Here is a 23,538-nt window from a genome sequence, read left to right as displayed (position 1 = left end):
CCAATCTCTCCCCCTTACTGCTGTTGTGTTTTTCTTGTCTCAGTTTCTTGAGTGTTTGATCTTCTTAACTGGAAGTATTAGTACTTCATCGTAGGTGTATTCTGTACTAAGTATCTGGATTTGCTTATTATACCAACTTATAATTTTGCACTAAGAACCAAATCACTGCATTCAGATCACACTAATGATTCATCAAAGTTATTTAAAAGACGTGTTAAGAAGATTGTATGAACGTTGTTTAGTGTGATTTTTAGCATTACCAGCACAAAACGGCCTTATAGCACCTGTCTGTTTATTCTCAAAGCTATTCTTCTTGAACTCTTCCTCAAAGAGGGTTCCTAAAGTTGTTTTAGAGATTATGGTGGACAGGGGTTTTTTATTGTTTGGTTGTATTGGCCAATCATTCTATTCTATGGCATTTATTAGTATTGTTCAGGCTTAGGTTCAGCTGAACTTGGCCTGTGAAAGCCCTTAGGCTGCTGGCCTGGTGCCAGAGAATGCACCAAACAATGCTGCAAGCCAGAGGCCAGCCAGAGGTGAGAGACAAAGAGCCGGAGATGAAGGCAGAGATAACAGAAGAATTAATGGAAAGAAAGTGTGATTCTAGGGAGGACAGAGAGATGGATGGTTGGATGGAGGGATGGTCAGAGGAGAAGTTGAGAACAAGAATGTGTAAGTGTGTTTAGTTGTAAGATGGAGAAGTATTGCTCCAAATAAGAAAGTATGACTGAATTATCTTAGCATACTCTTACTCCAAATGATTGACTAAATGCTGCATAATCAAGTACAATTTGTCGATCGTTCATGATTCCATGTATGAGGGATATAGATACTAGTGCATATGCAGTTATTATGCAACATTTTCTGTTCATTCCAAAATGTGTTCTGTGATTTATAACATGCATTGTGCTGAAAATCAAATCTTGTGTTTTCAAAGTACTGTCCAAAGAGCAACAAATCCTGGAGAATAAAAACAGAGGGTCAGTTCACCAGGCCCTCTGGACTATTAACGAGATTGGTAATTCCCCTAGTGTTCCAAACAAATAAATACAGCAGTCAGAATAACCATTAAGAGCCCTTATCCAAATGCCCAGTTCACAGTGAGGGAGAGAGAGTGTATATGAGCTTGGGGTGAGATTGAGGGCATGAGGGAAACAAGGTCAACACTTCGGTGTGCCGCGTCATGTTTTATTTTGTCTTTTTTTTTTTCTCTCCTTCATTCTTTCTTTGGGAAGAATGAGAGGAAGTGATAATCCAGTGCCTGTCCCATCCACCACCACCATCCCCCCCCCCCCCAACCCAGCTCACTGTTTGTTCAGTGAGCGAGGAAAGTGGGGCTGATAACACTGCTGCAGGGTCACACTGAGGTGAGAGAGAGAGACGTGTAGAGATACCGAATGGAAGTTCATAAGGAGGTGAAGGCAGAGGGAGGGGGCTCAGCGGAGAGGTGAAACCCAGGTCATGAACGTGTGTGATGAACTAGTCAGCGCTGTATGGAATGCACACATTTTTGTTTGTGTATATGCAGGGTTATGGATGACAGCAAAGCCTGCCTGCCCAGTCGTCGTCCCCCCACCCCCACCCACTCCTTTTTCTTCTACCCTTCAATCTTATTTTCAAAAATGTGAATAATCTTTTCTGGTAGATGTGCCACACATTTATGCGGGAGGAGCCGAAAAAAAGAGAAATCTGATAGACATGCATGTAAATCTGACTTATCACACTCTAGTGCTTATCTGCCACCAGACTAGGACATGCTGGTGTATGTGTGTTTTTGTGTCTGTGTGATTGAGCTGATTCCGTGCGAGTAAGGAAACAGACAGAGATGTTTGGAGATTGCCTTTTTTATGTTGTGTACTCGATCAGACAGATTTTTGGTGATTTATCTCTGCCTTTCACAGACATGTAAACAAGATTGTTTTCAGTTCAGTACATGGACCTTTTTCCATCTGTGGAGGAATAAATATGTCTAATTGTCTGCATGTATGTACATCTGATCAGTGTCAGTGTGTGGAGTGGGCTGGGTTGTTGGTATTGGTAGTGTGCTGAATGTCACTGGGTTTGTAATGGACCGTAGATTTCAGGGCAATCATGGGTCATTATCGGGTCAGGACTGGGTCACAGGCCGACCAAAACATCTCCACTCATGAGGTGAAAAAGTGTAAATGGCTTTTCTCTCTTTAACCTCTCTCCATTCTTCACTAATCCCCTGCTTTGTCATGTTTGTCTCCCTTGTGCCTCCTCAGTAATCTCATTTAAGAGGCCCTGCTCACTTATGTAATACTGCGAAAACTGAACTGCTTGCTTCAGCTGATGGAGTCAGACTGAACTTGATCTGCTTTGATGGACTCTAATACTTTTTAGAGTTTTTTTCACTCTCAATTCCATTCGAGATAACTTTATTGCACTGTAATAGTGCCAAAACAAACCAAATATTTTTATCTATTGATATCATACTTGAGCATTTTTGGCAGGAATAAAAAATACAATAAAAACAAAATGGAGTAAAAATAAATAACATTTAATAATGTTATTCTATGTGCCCTTACTAACTCATTCCAACTTACTTTCTGTTTCTCTGTTTCTTTTTCTAGCTGTTGGATCTCTTTACTCAGTGGGATTGGTCTACATACCTCGCTGACTATGGACGTCCAACCTGCAAGTACCTGAGGGTCAGCCCGCATACCGCTCTGGCCCTCCTAGAGAAGTAAGTCACACACAGAGCCTTGAGAACGCTTTGTTGAAACAATTGTAGGTACACATGTTTTATCATTTTTATATTTCTGAGAAACTCTTAATTTCTTTGATACCTACACTGTCTGACAACATCTTTCCCCCTCTTGCATCACATCACTCTTCTGCTCTTCTGCCTATGTGCAGGATTTCTCGAGCGTGAGTACAGCACAGTCTGTGTCTGCACAGTGTGTGTGTCTGATTGCGGTGTGCTATTTAGAAATGTTGATTCTAAAATATTTGTGTGTGTATGCATGGTTATGTCTGTCGTGTTTATTGTGCACAATGGTGAGTCAACATTTGTTTTTGCATGTTTATAGAACAGGCTATTTGCTGGTGTACGATTCCCTTGTAACATTGTAACTAGTTTTTTTTTCTTTTTCCCCCCATTCTTGCTAGACTATCTCATGGTTATGTCTATTCTCCTATCTCTCTTATTCACCCACTCCTTTTCTGGGAAGATTATAAATTCCCTGGTTAAAGCATTACATACACCAGTCTTGATCCCATTTGAGCGGCACTTACCCTGGCCATACCCTCTCGACCCTAAAGCTCGGTGAAAGTGATCTGTATTACTAAATCCCGAGCTGGCCACTAACCAGGCAGAAACAGTCGGCCTCATTTATCAAGCCTTATTTGTAAAAAGTTCATAGGAGCATTTACATAAGAAATTTGGTATTCATGCAAATCCTGTAATTTTGGAAAAACGTTTGTATCCTACTTGTGCTTCTGAGTGTGTATAAATGTATGCATAAGAAGACTAATGTAAACCATTGTTGATTTAGCTTCATGTTGTTTAAGCAGTACAACACTTTTAGAGCCAGTACTAAGTGACTAATAAGTGACCAATCCGGTATATCTGAAGCTGCAATGTACTGTACTCTCTACTGTGCCCTCATTGGGCTTCCTATTACACTTCTATTTGCTATATACTGTATACTATTATTATACTACTTTAAATATGCAACTGTACTAATATATATATACTCAATGAACACTCTGGCTGTACAAGTGTTCCTAATAATCATGTGGCAGCAGTGCAATGCATAAAATCATGCAGGTGTAGGCCAGAAGCTTTAGAGAATGTTCACATCAACCAACAGAATGCAGGAAAAAATGTGATCTGTGATTTTGACCGAGGCATGATTGCTGGTGCCAGACGGAGTGCTTTGAGTATTTCTATTATTGCTGATCTCCTGAGATTTTCACACACAACAGTATCTAGAGTTTACTTAGAATGCTGCAATAAAGAAAAAAACATCAAGTGAACGGCATTTCTGCGGACGGAAACACCTTGTTGATGAGAGAGGTGAATGGAGAATGACCAGACTGGTTCGAGCTGACAGAAAGGCTAAAGTTACTCAGATGATCACTTTGTGCAGTTGTGGTGAGCAGAAAAGCATCTCAGAATGCACAACATGTCAAGCCTTGAGGCGGATGAGTTATAAGAGTAGAAGACCACATCAGGTTCCACTTCTATCAGCCAAGAACAGAAAGCTGAGGCTGCACTTGGCACAGACTCCCTGAAACCAGACAGATGAAGACTGTCACCTCCCGTAAACAAAAAAAAGCCTATTTTCTCTTTCACCATTTTCCAGCTTCAGACATTCAGCTTATGAGAAATCCAACGTAGAACTACTCGAGATAACAAATGTTGGGTGAAAGTTCCAGAAATCAACGCAGTTATACAATGCAGAGTTATGGCAGAGACTTGCTTCAACTAGTTATTGATCTAGGAGATGATAACCCTGATGGTGTTGATGGTGGTATTATCATGAAAGTTCAGCTTTGGAGCTTTGGAACTTGCTCTGTATGTGCAGAGTGTTCAGATGAGGAGGTGAGTGAGCTGGACAGACTAAGAATTAAAGAGCTGCTGCTTCTCTCTTTAGGTAGAAATGAAGACAGGGATACAGCCCACTGCATCATTATCGGCAGGTAGCCGAACAGCATTGTGTGTAATGTAAGAAACCATTAACCAGAGTAAAAAGTCATTTCTAATTTTAGGTCAAAATTTTGATATTATAGCTAATTAAGGTTCTGTGGCCATGATTGAATGTGAATGTTTGAATGATGACACAAATCATGACTCACAACACATGCTGTGTTCACCTGTCCTTTTTCACATTGCTTTCAGCAACCTATGATACACATCTGGCTTCCTTCCTCTTCATCCATATTTGGACACACAGATTGCTATCTGCATTTTCACACACTCCCAAAAGCAAACATCCCTTGCTCGGTGATGGTAGCTATAGTTGCAGAGATAAGAGGCAGATATTTGTAACTATTCCATGGCCACAGAAACACTATTGTATAGCTAAGTTGATGTTCATCTAATCTTATAACCCACAGTGAGGTAAAAGATAAGTGATGTGTGAATGAGATCAGGACAATTGAGAAGACATGATAAGGCTTTATCATACTAAACTATACTAAACTCTGCTTGTATGGCTATTGTGTCTGTTATGAACTGTGTGTTGGAGAGCAAAGAATATGGTGAATGAAATTGGAAAATAATGTATACTTTGATAATATGTAAGTAAAGCCAAGTATTAATCAACTGTCCTGCTGTATTTACCATGACATGACCTTAATTTTAAAGAGATGTGGGATGGTACAAAAGTGCAATTCTGGTTCTGGTTGGCTGACTGGAACCTCACTGTGAGTTCAGTGATCCATGAAGTGGTTTTTGAGCCATTTGTGGAAGCACCAGGCAGAACGGGTTGTGTTGGCCTGTGCTGGTGGTCCAGTTTCTTCTTCCACTCTCCATGATGTTCCAGTCTGCTGCTCTCCTTTGAGGTCTTTATTGGGACTCAAGCCTTAATTGGGATGTGTCCTTACCACCCAGGCATGTACCTCAAACAAGGACTTGGGTTTTCTCCAAAGATACTTCCTAAAGGTTTGGGGGTTTTCAAGCAGGTTTCTAAATGGGAGGAAAAGAAATGCTTAAAAGGTTTGATCTTTGACACAGATTTTCCTTGGAATATTAGAATAGTTTACTTAAAGGTTCTGATGTATTTAATTTTATATCAGACTAGATTGTTATCTGATGTAGCTTCTTGTATTTATCAAGATCTGACAGAGATATGCGGGTTGCTAACATAATCTTTTCCTTTATGCTATCTTGTGTTTTATATAATCTCTCTCTCTCTCTCTCTCTCTCTCTCTCTCTCTCTCTCTCTCTCCCCCCCCCCCCCCCCCGTCTTTTCCTGTCTCACTCTCTGTAGGATGAAGGACACTAGTCGGAAAAACAACATGTTCGCTCAGTTCCGTAAGCATGAGCGTGACAAGCAGAAGCTCATTGACACCGTCGTCAAGCAGCTGCGGAACCTCATTGCCAGCCACCAGACCTGAGTCCATTGATGGTTGCATATCAGTTAACTCCTCCAATATGAACTTCTTAATTTGTCACTACCAGTAACAGCACCGACACCACACTGGTGACTGTTCGGGCTTTTGCTTTGTAAAAGAGCAAAATGAATAGACTTGCAAGACAGATGGAATAAACAAGAATTGACAAATAGGTGCCATGGGTCTTTCAAAATAAGTATTTGTTTTACCCAAATGGTTCCGGCTGTGGCAGTTTTGCAGTCCTTTCTCTAAGCCTTTTAATGTCTTCCTGAGAGCGTCTCACTGGCATCAGTGACCTACATGACCATGTAAGCACAACATAGGGTTACCAGTTATGTAGCCCCCTTTTTTTTTTTTTAAAACCTGTCTCTATGAGACTTTGGTTATTAGCGTCACATATCTAGCAACTGCACGTTTGACAATAGGGACTTTAAGCAGTAATGGCTGTAGAGATGCTGCAGTGCCCAGTGCATTTTTGAGTCTGGCTGCTTCATGCCACGGTAGCCTTTCTGTCAACTATAGCAAAACCCTCAGTTTACCAGTGTCTGTTAGATTAAGGTCATTTAGGAGTTAATTTAACCCTTTCCCCCCATGAGTTCAATTGAAATGTTGATTGCACAAAATAGTGACACTATCATTTTGGTAAAAAAAAATATATACACACAGACACTGGCTAATTTAATAGATTTAATTCATTTTATTTTAATGCAATGTTACCAGCAGTTTACCTTTAATAAATAAAGAGGGCTTTTCTCTCCTTATTGCTTTTTCCCCCCAGTGTTGATTCAGATTTATTTCTGGTCACTGTAGCCCTTTTTGCAGCACTCAATGCTAAGTCCCTAGTCTATTTTAAACCATCCTTAGTAGATAGAAGTAGATGGATATATTGAAACATCCTGTATATTGTAGCCTTAAGCCACTGCACAGTTAAGACTGCTAACTGAGCTGGAACACAGTCACTGTTTTCATTTCTGGTGACACTGATGATTCAGTAATTTCCCTTTAAATAAATAGTAAGGCAGAAACAAGTCGCAAATTAGTTATTTTATGGCCTTAACCTACCGCAGGAGCTCCATCAGCTGCTGTTATTCTGTACAGGCTAGTTGCAAATCTAGATAGGGCTCCAGCAAGGAACAGCTCCCAGCATTATTGCCTGTATAATGTGTGTGTGTGTGTGTGTGTGTGTGTGTGTGTGTGTGTGTGTGTGTGTGTGCGCACCTATGTTTGTGCTGTGGGTCATTGTGGGTCTTTATTTTATTGATGGGGTTTTCTCATCAATTGGGTGCAATATTACTACTATTTTCAAACAGGGAAGAAATCATAAAATCATAGAAAATTAGCTAAAGGTTTTATTTTATTATTATTATTATTATTATTATTGTCAACACAGGAGGTTATAGTTTTGGATTTACATGCTATAGATCACTTTTACAGTATGTTCATTGTGTGTGCGTGCATAGGCCCTGCTCCTAGAAAATGTAATCAAAATCTAAAGGGAATAATCATTCAAAACATTCAGTTTAGTGTGTGGGGGTGGGGGGTGTTGTTGGTTTATTGGTTGTGCTCTACATGTTGCCTTTTTTAAAGCTTGATTTTGAGTCCTCTGTACCCGAACTTGGGTTAGTGCAGAGCCATAGGATGTGTGTGAGAGAGGGGGAGTGTGCTTGTATATGTGTGTGCATTATTACATATGAGCAAAGTCGTGTGGATTTATAGGGAATGTTTATTAATTTTATTGTTGAAAATGAAACAGGTGCACTGTACCGAATGTAATGCTAAACCACTAATGAATGACCTTCCAATACTAATAAAGTCTAAAACAAATGGCAACCAATATCAAATAAACAATAAAAAAAAAAAAAAAAAAGAAAATCACAGTTATGAGTAAAGGCTCTTATTTTTCAGTTTTTCAATAGTAGTTAAATAGGTTGTTTATGCATGCATTTAATACACATGGACCTTTTTTCATATGTCAATTCAAAAGCAAGGACCAGTGGTTCAGTTGAGAGAGAGGACTAAAATGTTCAAAATGAAGACTGTAGTATGAAGATGTGGCATGATTGCATCATGATTACCAGTGTATAAATTCATGTTCACGTAAAAATACAGGATATCAAACTGGAGAATGACTCGGGACTTTTTAATAAACTGTTCTCCTCTTTACAGGCTGATTATTTGCTTAGAACATTTTTACCTACATCTTTAAAATCAATATTAAAAACAAACAAACAAAAAAAAACTTGCCTTTTGGAACCTAAGCAGAAAAATGCTGATTCTTTAAAAGTCATGAAACTAGGAGCTAAATTAGTTGAATGCAGCTGTATTGATCTTTCAAAAAGCTGTCTTGTCAGTATAAGATGGGAGAGGAGCATCACAGGAAACAAACTTGATCCAGAAGCTGTGCTGAGTTTTGGAGGGATTTATTAAACAATTTACAGCAGGAATTGCTCATTTCTCGATCCTTTTAATTTCACTCAATCATTCGGAGTTTGCATACATTATTACTGATTAGAGAGCTGTACATCACATGTCCCACATCACATTTTAGCATGCAGCTATTAATTTACATAATGGAGTAGCTTTCTTCTTAGTACCATTGTATGTTGTTTTCGACTCTTGCTCTTTAGTGGTTGTGCTACATAGTGAATACAAAACGTCTACACACCCTTGTTAAAATTGCAGTTTTTATTCCCCCCCCCCCCCCCCCCCCCCCCATAATTTTTAATTTTTTGGTTTAATTTAAAATAAATAAATTAAACCAAGCATTTACATTTATGTAAGATCTTTTCCTATCTTTAATGTGATATAGCAACCATCAAATTTCAGGTGAAGAACAAGCATTTTGCGGAGTTAAAACAAGAACCTGAAGTGTGTGTATAACCGATAAGTAATACTTTGTTAAAGCCCCTTTTGCTTGGATTACAACACTTTTAGGTATGAGTCTACTAACTTATCCCATACTGACATGGCAATTTTATTCCACTCTTCATTTCAAAAATGTTTCAGAGCGAATATATAGTGAGAGAGTCTCTTTGCACAGCCCTCTTCAAGTCATTCCACATGTTTTCAATGGGATTTTCGATCTGGACTCTGACTGGGCCGTTCCAAAACTTTGCCATTCCTTTGTCTATTTGGATTTGCGCTTTGAGTTGTTGTGCTGGAAGGTGAATTGTTTATTTATTTATTTTTGGTGCAGTGGTAGGAAACCGAAGTCTTCTGAGGAAAAATGCACAGGCAGTAATCCAAACTCAGGGTTAAACCTGGTACAATGGAACTGTGAGAAATTTAGATGACTAAATTTCTCGTGAATTTCAGAGTATTTTTTAAAATCAAACATGGGGGCATGTTTACGCCAATAACGAGTTCTGCATATGAATTCTCCACCATTATGGAGTATGGAACTCCTGATTGAGAATAGTTCAGATCTATTACATTTTTTTGTGTGTAGCACTTTTAGCAATAGACATTGCCACAAAGAAGCTTTACAGAAATTTGGCATGTAGATTTAAATTTAGATTCATAATGTACAAGCCGGAGGTGAATGTGGCAAGAAAAGACCACCCCAAGATGAGGAAGAAACTTTGAGAGGAATTAGACTCAAAAGAAAATACAATTCAGTTTGACATTTATTTGTACAGTAGATGTAATGTATTGTCCAAATATTCAGGTCCTCTTCATAGCTTAAAGTTTTCTTGACTCCTATCACACTGGTTGAACCGTTAAAGGGAAATTGAATGGTAAGATAGATCAGGTGATGTTAGAGCAGGGAAAAATGGTCCCACAGCCATCCTGATTCTTGTTAACTATTTGTACTGTTTTTATAGTAGCTGTGCGGTTACTGTATATTTTGTTGTCATTTTCGTTCCCCAACCCTGTGGATATTATGCTAAATCGTGGATTTTTGTCAGAGGCTAGCTACGAATACGCTGCCACACTACACATAGAGCGCATAGAATGAAAAGGATATTTAGGGTGTTTTCACACATAGTTCGCTTGAGCCCTCTAAACGCTTTCGGAGCGGTTCAGCGTGTATATGTGAACAAACCAAGTGATCTCAGATTACCCTAACAGGACGCGAATGTGAACTTCCGGAGGTGGTCTGAGTACGGTTTCTTCATGATATGTGAAAGCAGTGAGGTCCTGGCCCGCTTTACATTTCGTTTCGACATGTGCACCTGGAGGCTTGCCGTACCTGCAGCCATGTTCCCTCACTGCTGAAAACAACACAGAACTTTTCACCATCATGGGGTTGTGTGGTCTCAGGAGGAGAGCTGTGCACTTCTTGAAATTTGGAAAGAGGATTGAATAAAACACCAACTATCCTCAACACATCAGAACATAAAAGTGTTTCTTTTGTTTTCTCAAAAAATGAAGGAACTAGGCTATAACAGAAGAGGTCTACAATGCTGAGTAAAGGTAAAAAAAAAAAAACTATGAAGAAGTACATGAGCACCCGTGACGAAATGAAGGATTCCTATCCTATGATGACTTGGATGAAATTTTGAGTTCAATCTGGGTTCTGAGTTCTTATGAAGGGTCTAAGATCACGTCATTGCTGAAGAGGACCAAAAATAGAACCTGGTTCTCTTTTGAGTCCGCTATATTGTGAACACCAAAAGGACTGAGGTCACTTTCAGCTGGTTCCCTTTCTGGTTCACTTTAAGTGAACTGGGTTTGGTTCTTTTAAAAGGAACTATATGTGAAAACACCCTTATATGAAGTTATGACATCTTTCAGTTGAAGGCTTTGATTAATACACTGGTATAGAATTCTGTGCTTGGTCAATTAAAAGAAATCTCTTAGGACCAGGACATTACAAATTGTAAAGACCACACACATGATCTTATGGTTAGATGCAATCATCAAAACTCATTGGAATGTGATGAACTTGGATCATGTCCACAGTTTCACTGAACTTAGAAATGAGTTCCTGCTCTAGTCCCTCAACCTCAACAATTTTCCATATTTAAGATAGCTTAGTGCTTTATCATGCACATCGCATTCTGCTCTGCTTTGGTTGTGTTTGTATATGGAGAGCATCACTGAGCTGTAACTAGTACACAAATAAGCCATTGTCTTGTACACTTGTCTTGTTGTGCAGAAGCTATCGCGCAGTCCAAAACAGTGGTGGAGGAATTGCATATTGTGGGTGTGTCAGGGAAGATATTCTTTTGGGACTCATTTGAGCGCATCATCCTTTTTGTGAGAGATCAGTGAGTGAACAGCGCCAGCATAGTAGTCGATGATGAAATCTACGCTCTTACTGGCTCTCTACTCTAAACACTTCTTCCAGTTCAGAAATAGGATAGTAGAATTTTTGAGACAGCCAACATTTAAGTCATACATTAGGCAAATGTAATTGGATTTGAGGCTTGACTTGGACAGGATTTGCTACATTTGAAAACAACTGGTGTAGCATTAAATATCTTTTTTTTTTTAATAACATTTTAAAAAATCTTTTGAATATACAGTGGCGCTTGAAAGTTTATGAACCCTTTAGATGAGCAACAACTCTTTTTCTGAGGTCCTCAGAAATCTCCTTGCCATGATACAGTTCCACAAACGTGTTGTGAAGATTAGACTTTGCTCTTGAAATAAAACAGGGGCTCACTCACCTGATTGTCATCCCATTGATTGAAAACACATGGCTCTAATTTCACCTTCAAAGTAAGTGCTAATCCTTGAACCTCTCACACACTTTTGCCATTCACAGATATGTAATATTGGATCATTTTCCTCAATAAATAAGTGACCAAGTATAATATTTTTGTCTCATTTGTTTTAGGACTTTTAGGATTAAATCTGATGATGTTTTAGGCCATATTTATGCTGGTATATAGAAAATTCTAAAGTGTTCACAAACTTTCAAGCACCACCGTATACAGGTGGAAATGAATCCCTCTTCAATTTAATAGTGTCTGTTGGAAGGTCTGTGCTCAAGTCATAGCCTGTTTGAGGCGATGAGCAACAGAAGGTGAAAATTCCATATATGTATACTGAGGAAGGAAATATTGTGAAATTATTTATACTCAGGAAGGAAGTACAGTTTGTATTACTTGGTGGATTTTTGACCTTAAAATCTTTCACTCAGCTTTCTGTGAATCTCAACCCCCATACACCAAATTGGGAGACAATGAAAAAGAATCACATTTCCAGTCAATTCTATGGACACTGGAGTTATAGAGTGTAATTCAACTGTTTGAAATACATGGAAAGTCAACAGATCTTTACAGTAAGATGAATTCAGTCAGGTAAATACAAGTAGTAATGATTGTAAAGATTGTTAAGCTATTAAAGTAATTTCTTGAACCCTATCAAAAAGTCATTAGGACACTATTTTATAGCATCCAGTAAAATGAATCATTTCCAGTATCCTTAGAACATTCCAAGAATGTCTTCCTGCTATTATAAGAATGTTTACATTACTTAAAACAAACATAAGCTCTAATATTTACATTAAGTATCCTCTTAATATCAGGTCCATAAGTATTTGGACGGTGACACAATTTTTTGGAATTGTGCCTCTGTACACCACCACAATGGATCTGAAATGAAGCAATCAAGGTGTGATTGAAGTGTAGACTTTCAGTTTTAATTCAAATGGTTTAACGCAAATATTGCATTGATTGTTTAGGTTTTATAAACATTTTTTTGCAGAGCTCCTCCATTTTTGCAGACTCAAAAGTAATTGAACAAACTAACATATAATTAAATAAATATAAGGAGTATTTTTAATACTTGGATGCAAATCCTTTGCAGTCAGTGACTGCCTGATAACTCGAACCCATGGACATCACCAAATTCTGAGTTTCCTCCCCTGAGATGCTTTGCCAAACCTTTACTGTAGCCACCTTATAGCTTTATCAGAATTCATCCTGCTACTTACATTTACATTTATTCATTTATCAGATGCTTTTATCCAAACTTATTTCTATCAGTAATCACATCATCAATAAACACCAGTGACCCAGTATGCTTTGGATCATGAGCCCTTCCATTCCCTTTCCATACTGTTCTCTTCCCATCATTCTGGTATACATTAATCTAGGTTTCATCTATCTAAAGAAGCTTGTTCCAGAACTGGGAAGGCTTTTTAAGCTTGTTGTGTTTTTTTTTTTTTTTTTTTTTTTTTTTTTTTTATAAATAAACAAAGTTTAATCTGACCTTTCTGTTCCTGTTATCACCAAGGAAAGACTTCTGCGATCATCCACTTTAGTTAACTTCTGTGGTCTTCCAGGCCTTTTGGTGTTGCTGAGCTCACCAGTGCATTTCTTTTATGTATGTATTTATTTATTTATTTATTTATTTTTAAGAATATACCGAATTGTTAATTTTGCCACTCCTAAAGTTTCTGTTAACTCTCTGATAGGTCTGTTTAGTTTTTTCAGCTTAACAATGGCCTCCTTCACTTGTATCAACACCTCTTTGGACCGCATATTGAGAGTTCCCATGAGCGCCTACCAAATGCAAATTGTAATTATCTCCAGAATTTTATCTCTTTAATCTGCCATGAAATAACATGGAAACAGGCCACACCTGCCCAAGAAACTACATATCAGTCAATTTTCCAATTACTTTTGAGCCTGTGAAAATGGAGGGACTCTGTTAAAAAAAAAAAAAGGCTGTAATTCCTAAACAGTTAATGCAATATTTTTGTTTGGAGGCCAAGTCAACTTTGTCATGTTTCTGAAACCATTCCTGCAGGGTGCATTAGCCTGCTGAAAAAGGCAACTGCCATTAGGGAATACTGTTGCCGTGAAAGCGTGTACTTTGTCTGCAACAGTGTTTAGGTAGGTGGTACGTGGCAAAGTAACATCCACGTGAATGCCAGGACCCACACTTCACACTTCCTCCGCCAACTTGCCTTCTTCCCATAGTGTGTCCTGGTGCCATTTCTTTCCCATGTAAGCAATGCACATGCACCTGGCCATCCACATGATTAAAAAATGCTTAACATAAATGTATAGAAAATGTGATTCATCAGACCAGACCACCAGACTCCATGGTCCAGTTTTGAAGCTCATTATTCTGTCTCTGATTCAAAAAAGTTCATTTTATTAGCAAGTTTCACTGTGGCACTATAGCAAAAATAACCTTAGGGAATAGACTAAATGGCCAAATGTTTGTGAACATCTGACCAGATTTAGTCCCCCTATGCTGTTATAATAACCTCCACTCTTCTGGGAAGGCTCTCCACCAGGTTTTGAAGTGTGTCTGTGGGGATTTGTGCTCATTCAGCTACAAGAGCATTAGTGAGGTCAGGTCTTGTTGTTGGGTGATTTGTGAATTGTCTTTTATATTAAAATGTGAAATGATTAAGCTTCATAGTCATTCTTTACAGTACTTTTAATATCACTTTCAAATTACCCCTAACATTTGTTGGAGTTTCCGATGACATGTTAAGGCATGAAAATGTCACGCTTTAGCTCAATGGCTTCAAGTGAAAAAGAAATCAATGTTAATTTTGTGAGCAGATATTATGCTTCCTTCTTTTACAGTTTCATTATAACATTTATTAAGCTCTATTTCTGGGAAATGATTTGGTTTATGAGCTCACAGAAATTTCCCCATGCATTTAATTTCAACCTAAAATACTGTTTATTCTATCCTTCCCGGCTGAGTGACACTCTTGAAAGAACTCACACATGTTCCTGAGCTAACACTCTTTTCTCGTTATGTGACCTCTTTCTGACTCAGAGACGCTGTTTACAAACACACATCATTCATTGTTTGAGAGGAACACGGCCTTCTGCCTTTCCCCCCCCATATTAACTCACACATGTTAGATGTTTCTAAGTATTTCTTCATGACCCCTTTCAGACTCAGAGGCACTGTTTACAAATGCAGTTCTGGATGTCGTATGAGGATGACTGGCATTGCTAAATTTGTATAAGATGAGCAGGACAGAGAGAGGAACTTCAGACTTAGCACAGTTAAAGAAAAGGGGTGACACTATAACATTGACGTGTCTTTTTCCATTCCGGAGGTGAATCGGACAGTCCCTAAAAACAGAAATGGTAAACTGTTGAATTTTGCTCATGTTAGCAGCTCTGTATATTTATTTCTGGACTTGTGTTATACTCTGCGTTCTGGCAATGTGCATTGAACAGATGTGTTTCCATCACGGTAGCAAAGCTCTCAAAGGTCAGAAGAGGTCACTGTCAGTGACACCTGCATTAGTGTCCTTGTCAAAAGGAAAAAAGTACAACACAAATAACATTGCGTGCAGAATAATGCTGAACACACACTTACCTATCGCCAAATCCTCAAACAGATGTACGTAGATATGAACACACTTTTTTCACTGATGGAAAGAGTTGATTGTTCTCTCGCAAATCCTTGTCTCAAAAGGAAGATGGTTAAAAATAACCACAGGTGTGTGTATATGTGTGTGTATATGTGTGTGTGTGTGTGCGCACACTCATAAGCTGGGGACGGAAGTACCTGCTGTAGGAGTGTGTGCGTGTGGGTCAGATGAAAGACCAGACAGTAGTGGATTAGACACTGTTTTTGCATACTGCCTGCACGAGATAACACAGATAAAGCCTCAAAGGCTCAGAAGCATGCAGTTTATGTACCTACTAATGGCCCAGTGGCTTATAGTGAGTGATGTGGTGGCTTCACCTCAGAGCAGTAGTATGTGATTTTAATCTTGTCTGACCTTGTTCTACATGCAGTGCAATGAAGTGAAGGTGTTCTGTTTAGTAATATGTTTCGAAATAGGTGTGATTAATTCTATGTGCTGATAAGTGTCTCTTAAATCAGGGGTTCTCAAACTTTTCAAGCACGTTTGCCTTGCTCCTCTGTGGTTGGGGTTCGATTCCCACCTCCACGATGTGTGTGTGGAGTTTGCATGTTTTCTCCATGCTTCGGGGGTTTCCTTCGGGTACTCAGGTTTCCTCCCCCAGTCTAAAGACTGTAGACTGATTGGCATCTCTAAAATTGTCTGTAGAGTGTGAATTGGTGTGCGAGTATGTGTGTGAGATTGTGCCCTGCAATGAGTTGGCATCCCGTCCAGGGTGTCCCCCGCCTCATGCCCTGAGTTCCCTGGGATAGGCTCCCAGGGAACTAGTTAACAAGCTAGTTAACTATCAATTAGAGAAGAGTTGGATTTTAGGATCTCAATCTCTATTTACAGTATCATCTGCTCAGTAATGTATTTAAGGCAGGACACCACAGGAGAGGGTATGAAATAAAAAAAAGAAAAAAAGAACAAAGCAACAGTACATATCACAATCAATCTTTGCTAGTTGATTGCTGATGTTCTTAAGGGTACTTTTCTTGAAGGATTTCCTCAAGCAACAGAGTATTTGTGTGTGTGTGTGTGTGTGTGTGTATATATATATATATATATATATATATATATATATATATATATATATATATATATATATATATATATATATATATAATATTATAATGTGTGTGTGTAACTTTACAAGTTCTAGTTGTATAGATAACTGATTGGCATAAAGAATATAAAGAGACACTGGGAGCTGGAACTCTGGAGGGAGACATGACAGGTGAGATGGATGAGAGGGAGGGAGAAGAAGGGTGAAAGTGCAGCAAGGGAGAAGATGGACTGATAGGGGAAGAGAGGAAAGACAGCGAACGCACGTTCTCCTCTCTTCAAATTAAGATGGATGAGTAAGGCCACCCTCCCTTTCCTGCAGCTCCTCCCAGATTATTGATGGACTCCAGGGGTCAAAGGGTACAGAAACAAAACCCTGGTTTCCTCTGTGTGCTCTGTATGTGTCGTGTCCCCCCCCCCAAGTCAAGGTGCTTGGGAGATTCTGTAGAAGGGGGAGATGGCAGAGGTAATGGTGGGTGTACAGGCTTGTCTCAACACACATATACACACTCCAGTCCTTCTTTATGATACATGGTCAGTTTGACATGGGCTGTGTGTATATACACATACTTATATGCTGCTCACTAGTGCATAGGCATCCATATGAGGCTGTGTGTGTGTGTCTCTGTGTCCAAATCCTTGGTTATTCTAATAGGCCCCACACAAAGTCAGTAGTCAGTGGGGGTTATCATTGAGCCATCCATCTCCATCCTTCAGACCAACGAGCCGTTCAATTACTCTCAGATTTACTGGTCTCCTAGTGTTCTGCTTTGACTGGAACAGTCTGCAGAGTCGATTACTATCAATCATGTGGAATGCTGCCTGAAATATTACCAGCTTTTTAAAAAAAAATAAAGACGTTACACAATTCCCAAATTCCACTTGCACACTTCTCTATCTCATTTGGTGCAGCAAACTCTTCTCTGATTGTTTTAGGGGAATATTGTCTTTCTTAGCCTTCTTAGCTGCATGCTAATTATTAACTTTTAATTGTCACTGACTGATTATATCTCTCAATGGAAGCAGGTGCAGCAGTCATTTATCATTGTAGAAGACTTACACAGTTCCATGCTTCTTGGAGATTAAAATGCTGTTAGAGTAATGACTAGTAGGTGTTGTTCTGACAGTAGCTTGGTACAATGAAAAATTTCATATTCTATAAAGTGATACAGAGAAAGTAGTACAGTTGAAATTTTTTGACTTTTTCTCCACTTCCATACCAGACACAGTATAACATAAAATATATTGAATTACTTTACTGGAATGTAGTTGCTCGGAATTCTGTTAGATTAGATTTGAACTTGCTCAGTTTTCAGATTCTTTTGGATCCTGTTACTCTCCGAGTGCCAATATCTGTATTATAGTCATTTGGTGTGAAATTAAAACCACTAGTCTGTTTTTTATAGTTCTAGTAACAGCTCTGATTAACAACTTTGATTTTGGTCCCCATTGCTAAGGTTTAAAGGGCAAACAGTCAAAATTCCAGGGGTAATAGATGTTCATGACACATTTTACAAATCTTGCGAAATGCACTATTAATAGTCCCCCCCCCCCCCCCCCCCCCCCGAGGAACCAGTTTATCTCCAAAGTAACTCCACATGTTTCTCCTTCTGTCTCCTTCCAGTAAACCTTCCCTCTGTTTTGGAGAACACCCAAGTGTGTAAAGGAGACTAAAACAAAATAAAATGATAATGGTTTTTATAAGGGGAAAAAGGTTTGACTTTGATTTTCTGATCTCATTTCCAAGTGGAATTAAAGTGTCTGATGATATTAGAGTAATTGCTATGTACATGGGCTTTTGATTGAGTGAAGTAGAAGGGTTCCATATGGGTCAGAATTTGGGTTTGCTTGGAGAGAGAGAGAGAGAGAGAGAGAGAGAGAGAGAGAGAGAGAGAGAGAGAGAGAGAGAGAGAGAGAGAGAGATAGAGATAGAGAGAGAGATAGAGAGATAGAGATAGAGAGAGAGATAGAGAGAGAGATAGAGAGAGAGATAGAGAGATAGAGATAGAGATTGAGAGTGTAGGTAGAACCAGTGTCTGGGCTACTGTTCTCAGAGGTTGCAGTCATGGCAGAAGAACAGAGGTAACACACTGATTCTGCTCTGAAGCATGTCTCACCTTTTAAAAATTTGCCACAGTCAAGGTCATATCAAGTGTGAAGACATTTCAGACAGGAGTTTCAAATACTTTTTCCAGATGTACAAATGAAACTGAAAAGAGAGAAGATAGCTATTATGGAGAGGAACAAATGATCAGATTGAACATTGTGTCCTGTAACTGTGTAGAAAAATGCCAACATTCGTTATTAGGCTGTTCTTATATATTAATTATATTGTAATGACAATTATTCAGAGGACAAAAAAGAATGGGATAAGATTTTTCGGTGGTAGTGATGGCCAAGTAGCATATTTTGTCCTCTTAAAAGAGCTGACACACAATATGGTACGTCACACTCATTCAAATCTCTAATCTGTTTCTTTTTCCCTTGTTAATTTTGTTTTCGTATACTGATGAACATCACAATGCTTTATACTGTAATACTTCACATAACACAGACATACATGGGCACTATTAATTCAATATTATCATATAGTGCAGTCACAGATTTGAATTATTTTACCTTTATAAGGCCAAACTGTACAGTGTATAGTAATATTGTAATGTACATATCTTTATCCAAATATTTTTCTAAGTTTGTGCTCATTACTGCAGTGGTCAGGTAATTTTTTATTTGTGAACTATTTCACTACTAGGTGTGGTCAAGATAAGGCAATTCCCATCTCCCAGAGCCTCAAATGTGAACAAGAGGCTAAGTTGGAAAAATAAACGGTGTTGTCGCTGTCCGTGCTTGTAATGATAACAAAATGAGGCATTAATAGTTATGGCAAGAGACATTAAGAAAAAAAAGGTTTGAAGTGTGCCCCTCAATGAATAAATCCACAGTAATACTACTGTTAAAGTTAGCAACAGATCTTACAGATAGACTTCTGAATGACTAATTAGGGTAATTTTGCCTTGGCTAATGTGGACTACTTGTGGCTAATTTACACTTGGCTAATTTATGAACAAAAACAGAAGCCTATTTGTCATATTAGCAGGTGAGCAATCTGGAAACAGTTTGGATATATATAACAATTCTGATTAGTTTGTGAGTTTCACAAAATGTCTAACTTTCTTTACAGTTCTAGCACATGTGCTACCTGATGAAAAACTTAACACAGCCATGTGATGTCAATAAAATGTGGAAGATATACAAACTATGTTATTAGTCTAACTGGTTGCCTGATAATTAATGATTTCAGAATGGACATTTGTATCTAGTGCAAGTTTATGGAGTGGTTTGATTCTGGGCTTCATTGCCTGAGTAATATTGTTTGGTGTTGATAGGGTTTATTTTGTTTCCAATCCATCCAGGTATACAGTGGTATATCGGATATCCAGTTGAGTTACAGCTATGTATTTCACCAGGGAAATGGTTAGTTTGGGAGAACATGCTAAAGTGTTCTGCTAAAGTGAATTGCTAAAATTAATCAGTGGTTCCCCCAAATGAGCCACATTTAAATACCATAAGAAATTATTTAAGTCTAATAGAGAAGATTAAAAATATTTTATTCCATAAACATAAATATAAATTCCATAATTGGGTGGTCACTGAGTGTGGGGATAAAATGCCATCTTGGAATACTTTAATATTTTACAGCAAGGCTTCATCCAGTTGCCAGTAAAGGGCTTGGTATAAGTGCACTACAGTACCTGAGTTGGCAAAAAAGAAATCTGGAATCTGGCATTAGTCATATCAGCTGAGATACCAGACAATAGGTGTCATTTTTTATTTCTCTCACCCTCTATATCTTCTTGTTTTCTATAAATGGGTATATCAGAAGACAGCGAATTTCTATTGCAATCCTCATCATCAGCCAGTGTTGCTTTCGGGTGAACACACACCTGACAAGAAACGTGTGTTTTGCAGAGTGCTGTCAAAAGAAGTGGGAAGCCAAGTTCCGATATTTGTGTGATGAGTAATTGAATGCACAAAATGTTTCACACCCTTCACACCTGGCACAGTGATGGTGAACAGGTGAATCTCACTCTGATCAGGTCTGTGCTTGACTTGGAATTTCCTAGTACAACCTGTAGCTCAACTCTACACCAATTGCCACAACCCCCCCCCCCCCCCCCCCCTTTTTTTAACAATGACAATAAAGATAGTGTTGTAAATTACTGCTGACTGGATCGGTCCAGTTTTTCATTGGATGTCATCTAAAAAAGGAAATTTGTCTGCTTATTGAGATTCAAGAGATTTAATGACCATGACATTCAATCATTTTGATATTTCACACAAACTTAATGCAAAGCATAATACATTTTGATATTGTGTAATGGACTGATCCTGATCTTTCAAGTTTTATGTATGCACCGGGACTCTACTGAACATGTTCAATTGACTTGCATTACTGCAGTTTGGTTTGGTAACATTTCCCCATCCTTAGGGATTTCTAGATTTTAAACACCCGGGAAATGTTTTATTTACATGAAAAAATCAGTGTGACTCAGCCACTGTTCCCAGTAATGAACAGTAATGACCATGTCCGCTTTAGTCGGAGAATGATAAACATCTGTGACGCATTAAATTAATCAAAGAAGCTGATAATGACTCCTGTGAGCAAACAAATCAGTCATGATGAAGTCATGATATGTAGGTGAATATGTACCAACCCAATACCAGCAAGCATTTTTGTGATGTTTTCTTGAATGTAACTAGATGAGCAATACTAATGGGAAATGGGAAGTGGTGCTGAGAAAAGATGCACAAAATTAATCAGTACTGCCAGGGTTATAGCTGAGGATTTGTTTATGGCCATTCTTCCTTCTATCTTCTTTCATTCATCCAAGTATCACCAAGTGCCATGCTTAATGGTTAGGTTGTTTCAGGCAAAGACACTTTAGCTGTTTATAAATGAGCACATGATACAAACATCCACCCAAAATTCATCTTTTTAGTTACCGTTGCACATTTTGTACAGACTAAGCTGTGTTGTACCTACAGATGTGTAATGGAGTCACACCAAACTAATAAAACTTGAGGGTAGCTTGCCCATGCGGTGACACAGGGAGGGACAGCATGTGTAAGGTCTTGCATGTAACTGCATGTGTGCTGCTGGGGTTTTTCCCATCTTACAGCCGTTAAATTCCTCTTCATTGTCCCAGGAAAAATGTGTTAGTCATTTTTCAATTACATGTAACGTCACTCTATGTCTTATAAACCTCACTTACTTCCCCAAGTGTTCACCTTAAGCCCTATGTGGTCTAACCAAAATGCTGAGCTAATTTAACTAATTTTCTAGCAATGTGAGTGAAATACCTTAACAAGCATATTACTGATACTTTTCCAAGTAGAAAAATCAATATAAGTAACGAACCTTGTATATGATGTTCACATCTAATGATCTAAAACTATTTTTTTTTAATATTCATAAATTCAGTATGACACAAAGTACATAAAGATTAGGATCGATAAGCAAAAACTTAACAAGTTAAATAAATTAAAATGGTTTGTAGTGAGGTAAGTGATAAATAGATTCATGTCCTACAGAGATGGGTTTTCTTCTTCTAACACACCAAATTCAGCATGAGGGCCAGATGTATTGAATCTGGTGTGTTAAGTGATGTACAGTACAATACGGGTGAGAAGTGCTGAGTTTATTATTATTTTTTTAATTCCCACATATTAAATATGTATTTAGTAAAAACTATCTAGTAGGCTATTAAACACTATCTTGTCTGTAAATTAAGGCGCTCAGAGTTCCAGGTGTGTCGGCAGTTTGCTGTATGAACTTCCCCGTGTGAGAACTTTTCTCAGTAAGTAGCCGCTAGGCGGCGCTGCGGCGCTACAGGACGCGTTCAGACATCGGCGAACTGACGAGCGCAAACACACCACGTTGGAACAATATCATTAACAAACAGCGTGCAAAAGTCACTCTGTCGCAGGATTACTAGAGAAACTATTTTTTAATGGTAGGAGAAAGAGAGAGAGAGAAAGACAGAGAATGTCCCAGTACCTGCGCTCTGTCACTCACGTGCCTGTTACTGCGCACGAGGAGTTATAGGAACACGAAGATTTATATTAATCCAACACGGTTTATAGCTCATTTTCTTAATGGTGAAACTAGTTAACGAAATATATCTCTCTCTCTCTCTCTCTCTCTCTCTCTCTCTCTCTCTCTCTCTCTCTCGCTCAGAGTTATTACATAACTGACCGCGCGGCGTAATGATGCTCCTGAGCTGAGTCTAATTGAAACCATATCCCCGCTACACACAGGCGACACTGGAACCTGACTGGCTTTCTGCAGTACATTTGCTCTTAAAAAGGAACGACGGATGAATATAATCATACATCGACGGGAAATACTTTGTTTTATTATTATTATTTGTTTATGCTATTCTGTGCGTTCTTTCAGTCGCCTGGTTCTCTTTGATTTGTGGACTGATTCGTTTGTGAATCATTTGACATATGATTCATCATTTGTGTCTTCCTCAGCCTCGTGCTGACCCGAGCCGACTCGCAACCTGTTGCCTGTTTGCCTGAACCTTTAAGGGTTTATGGTGTTAATTCATGACCATAACAAATCATTCTTAATGACACCGTTTCTACCATGACACAGCAGTAAACATGATCCTGTAGATGAAAACGAATAAGCATTGCCAATGCTCAGAATTTAACACACTAGTCCCTACAGGTTTTACTCATTACCAACGCCAAATGAAGTTATCTGTATAAAATGCTGAGCTGCTCAGCAGCAGTAGCGCTTCAGGCTCCGTGTCTAGCGGTGCAGAACGTGCTGACCTCCGCGAACAGCGCGCGCACATTACCGGCTCGCAGGTGGAAAGTTCATACTAGTGGGGGACATGAAATTAAAGACTTAGAAAACTTTTAACCTCTCTCTCTCTCTCTCTCGGCTTTGGGCATGTGTCCAGACCCCGCACGCTCCAGCGCGCTCCGCCTCGCTCCGGTGGGGGGGGCTAAAGGCCGCGCGCGCCCTGGCCCACCGCCTCGCTGCCTCCGCTATATAAACACACATTGGGAGCTCGCTTAGCGACTCGAAC

The 23,538-nt window shown here is 38.9% G+C and overlaps 1 protein-coding gene across 3 annotated transcripts in view; it reads left to right on the top strand.

The window, feature by feature from the left end:
* exoc6b (exocyst complex component 6B) overlaps positions 1-7,738 on the top strand; it is a 106,859-nt gene extending 99,121 nt beyond the window's left edge. For all 3 annotated transcript variants that reach the window (XM_017471673.3, XM_017471671.3, XM_053681360.1), the window contains 2 exons: positions 2,595-2,707; positions 5,961-7,738. In XM_017471673.3, coding sequence (XP_017327162.1) covers positions 2,595-2,707; positions 5,961-6,087 — 240 coding nt within the window. In that variant the 3' untranslated portion in view covers positions 6,088-7,738. The remainder of the gene's footprint in view (positions 1-2,594; positions 2,708-5,960) is intronic.
* The last annotated feature ends 15,800 nt before the right edge of the window (positions 7,739-23,538 follow it).

This window comes from Ictalurus punctatus, chromosome 7 (assembly GCF_001660625.3).
Source record: "Ictalurus punctatus breed USDA103 chromosome 7, Coco_2.0, whole genome shotgun sequence".
NCBI lineage: Eukaryota > Metazoa > Chordata > Actinopteri > Siluriformes > Ictaluridae > Ictalurus > Ictalurus punctatus.
The sequence above is the reverse complement of the archived record's forward strand: the minus strand, read 5'-3'. Positions and strand labels throughout refer to the sequence as shown.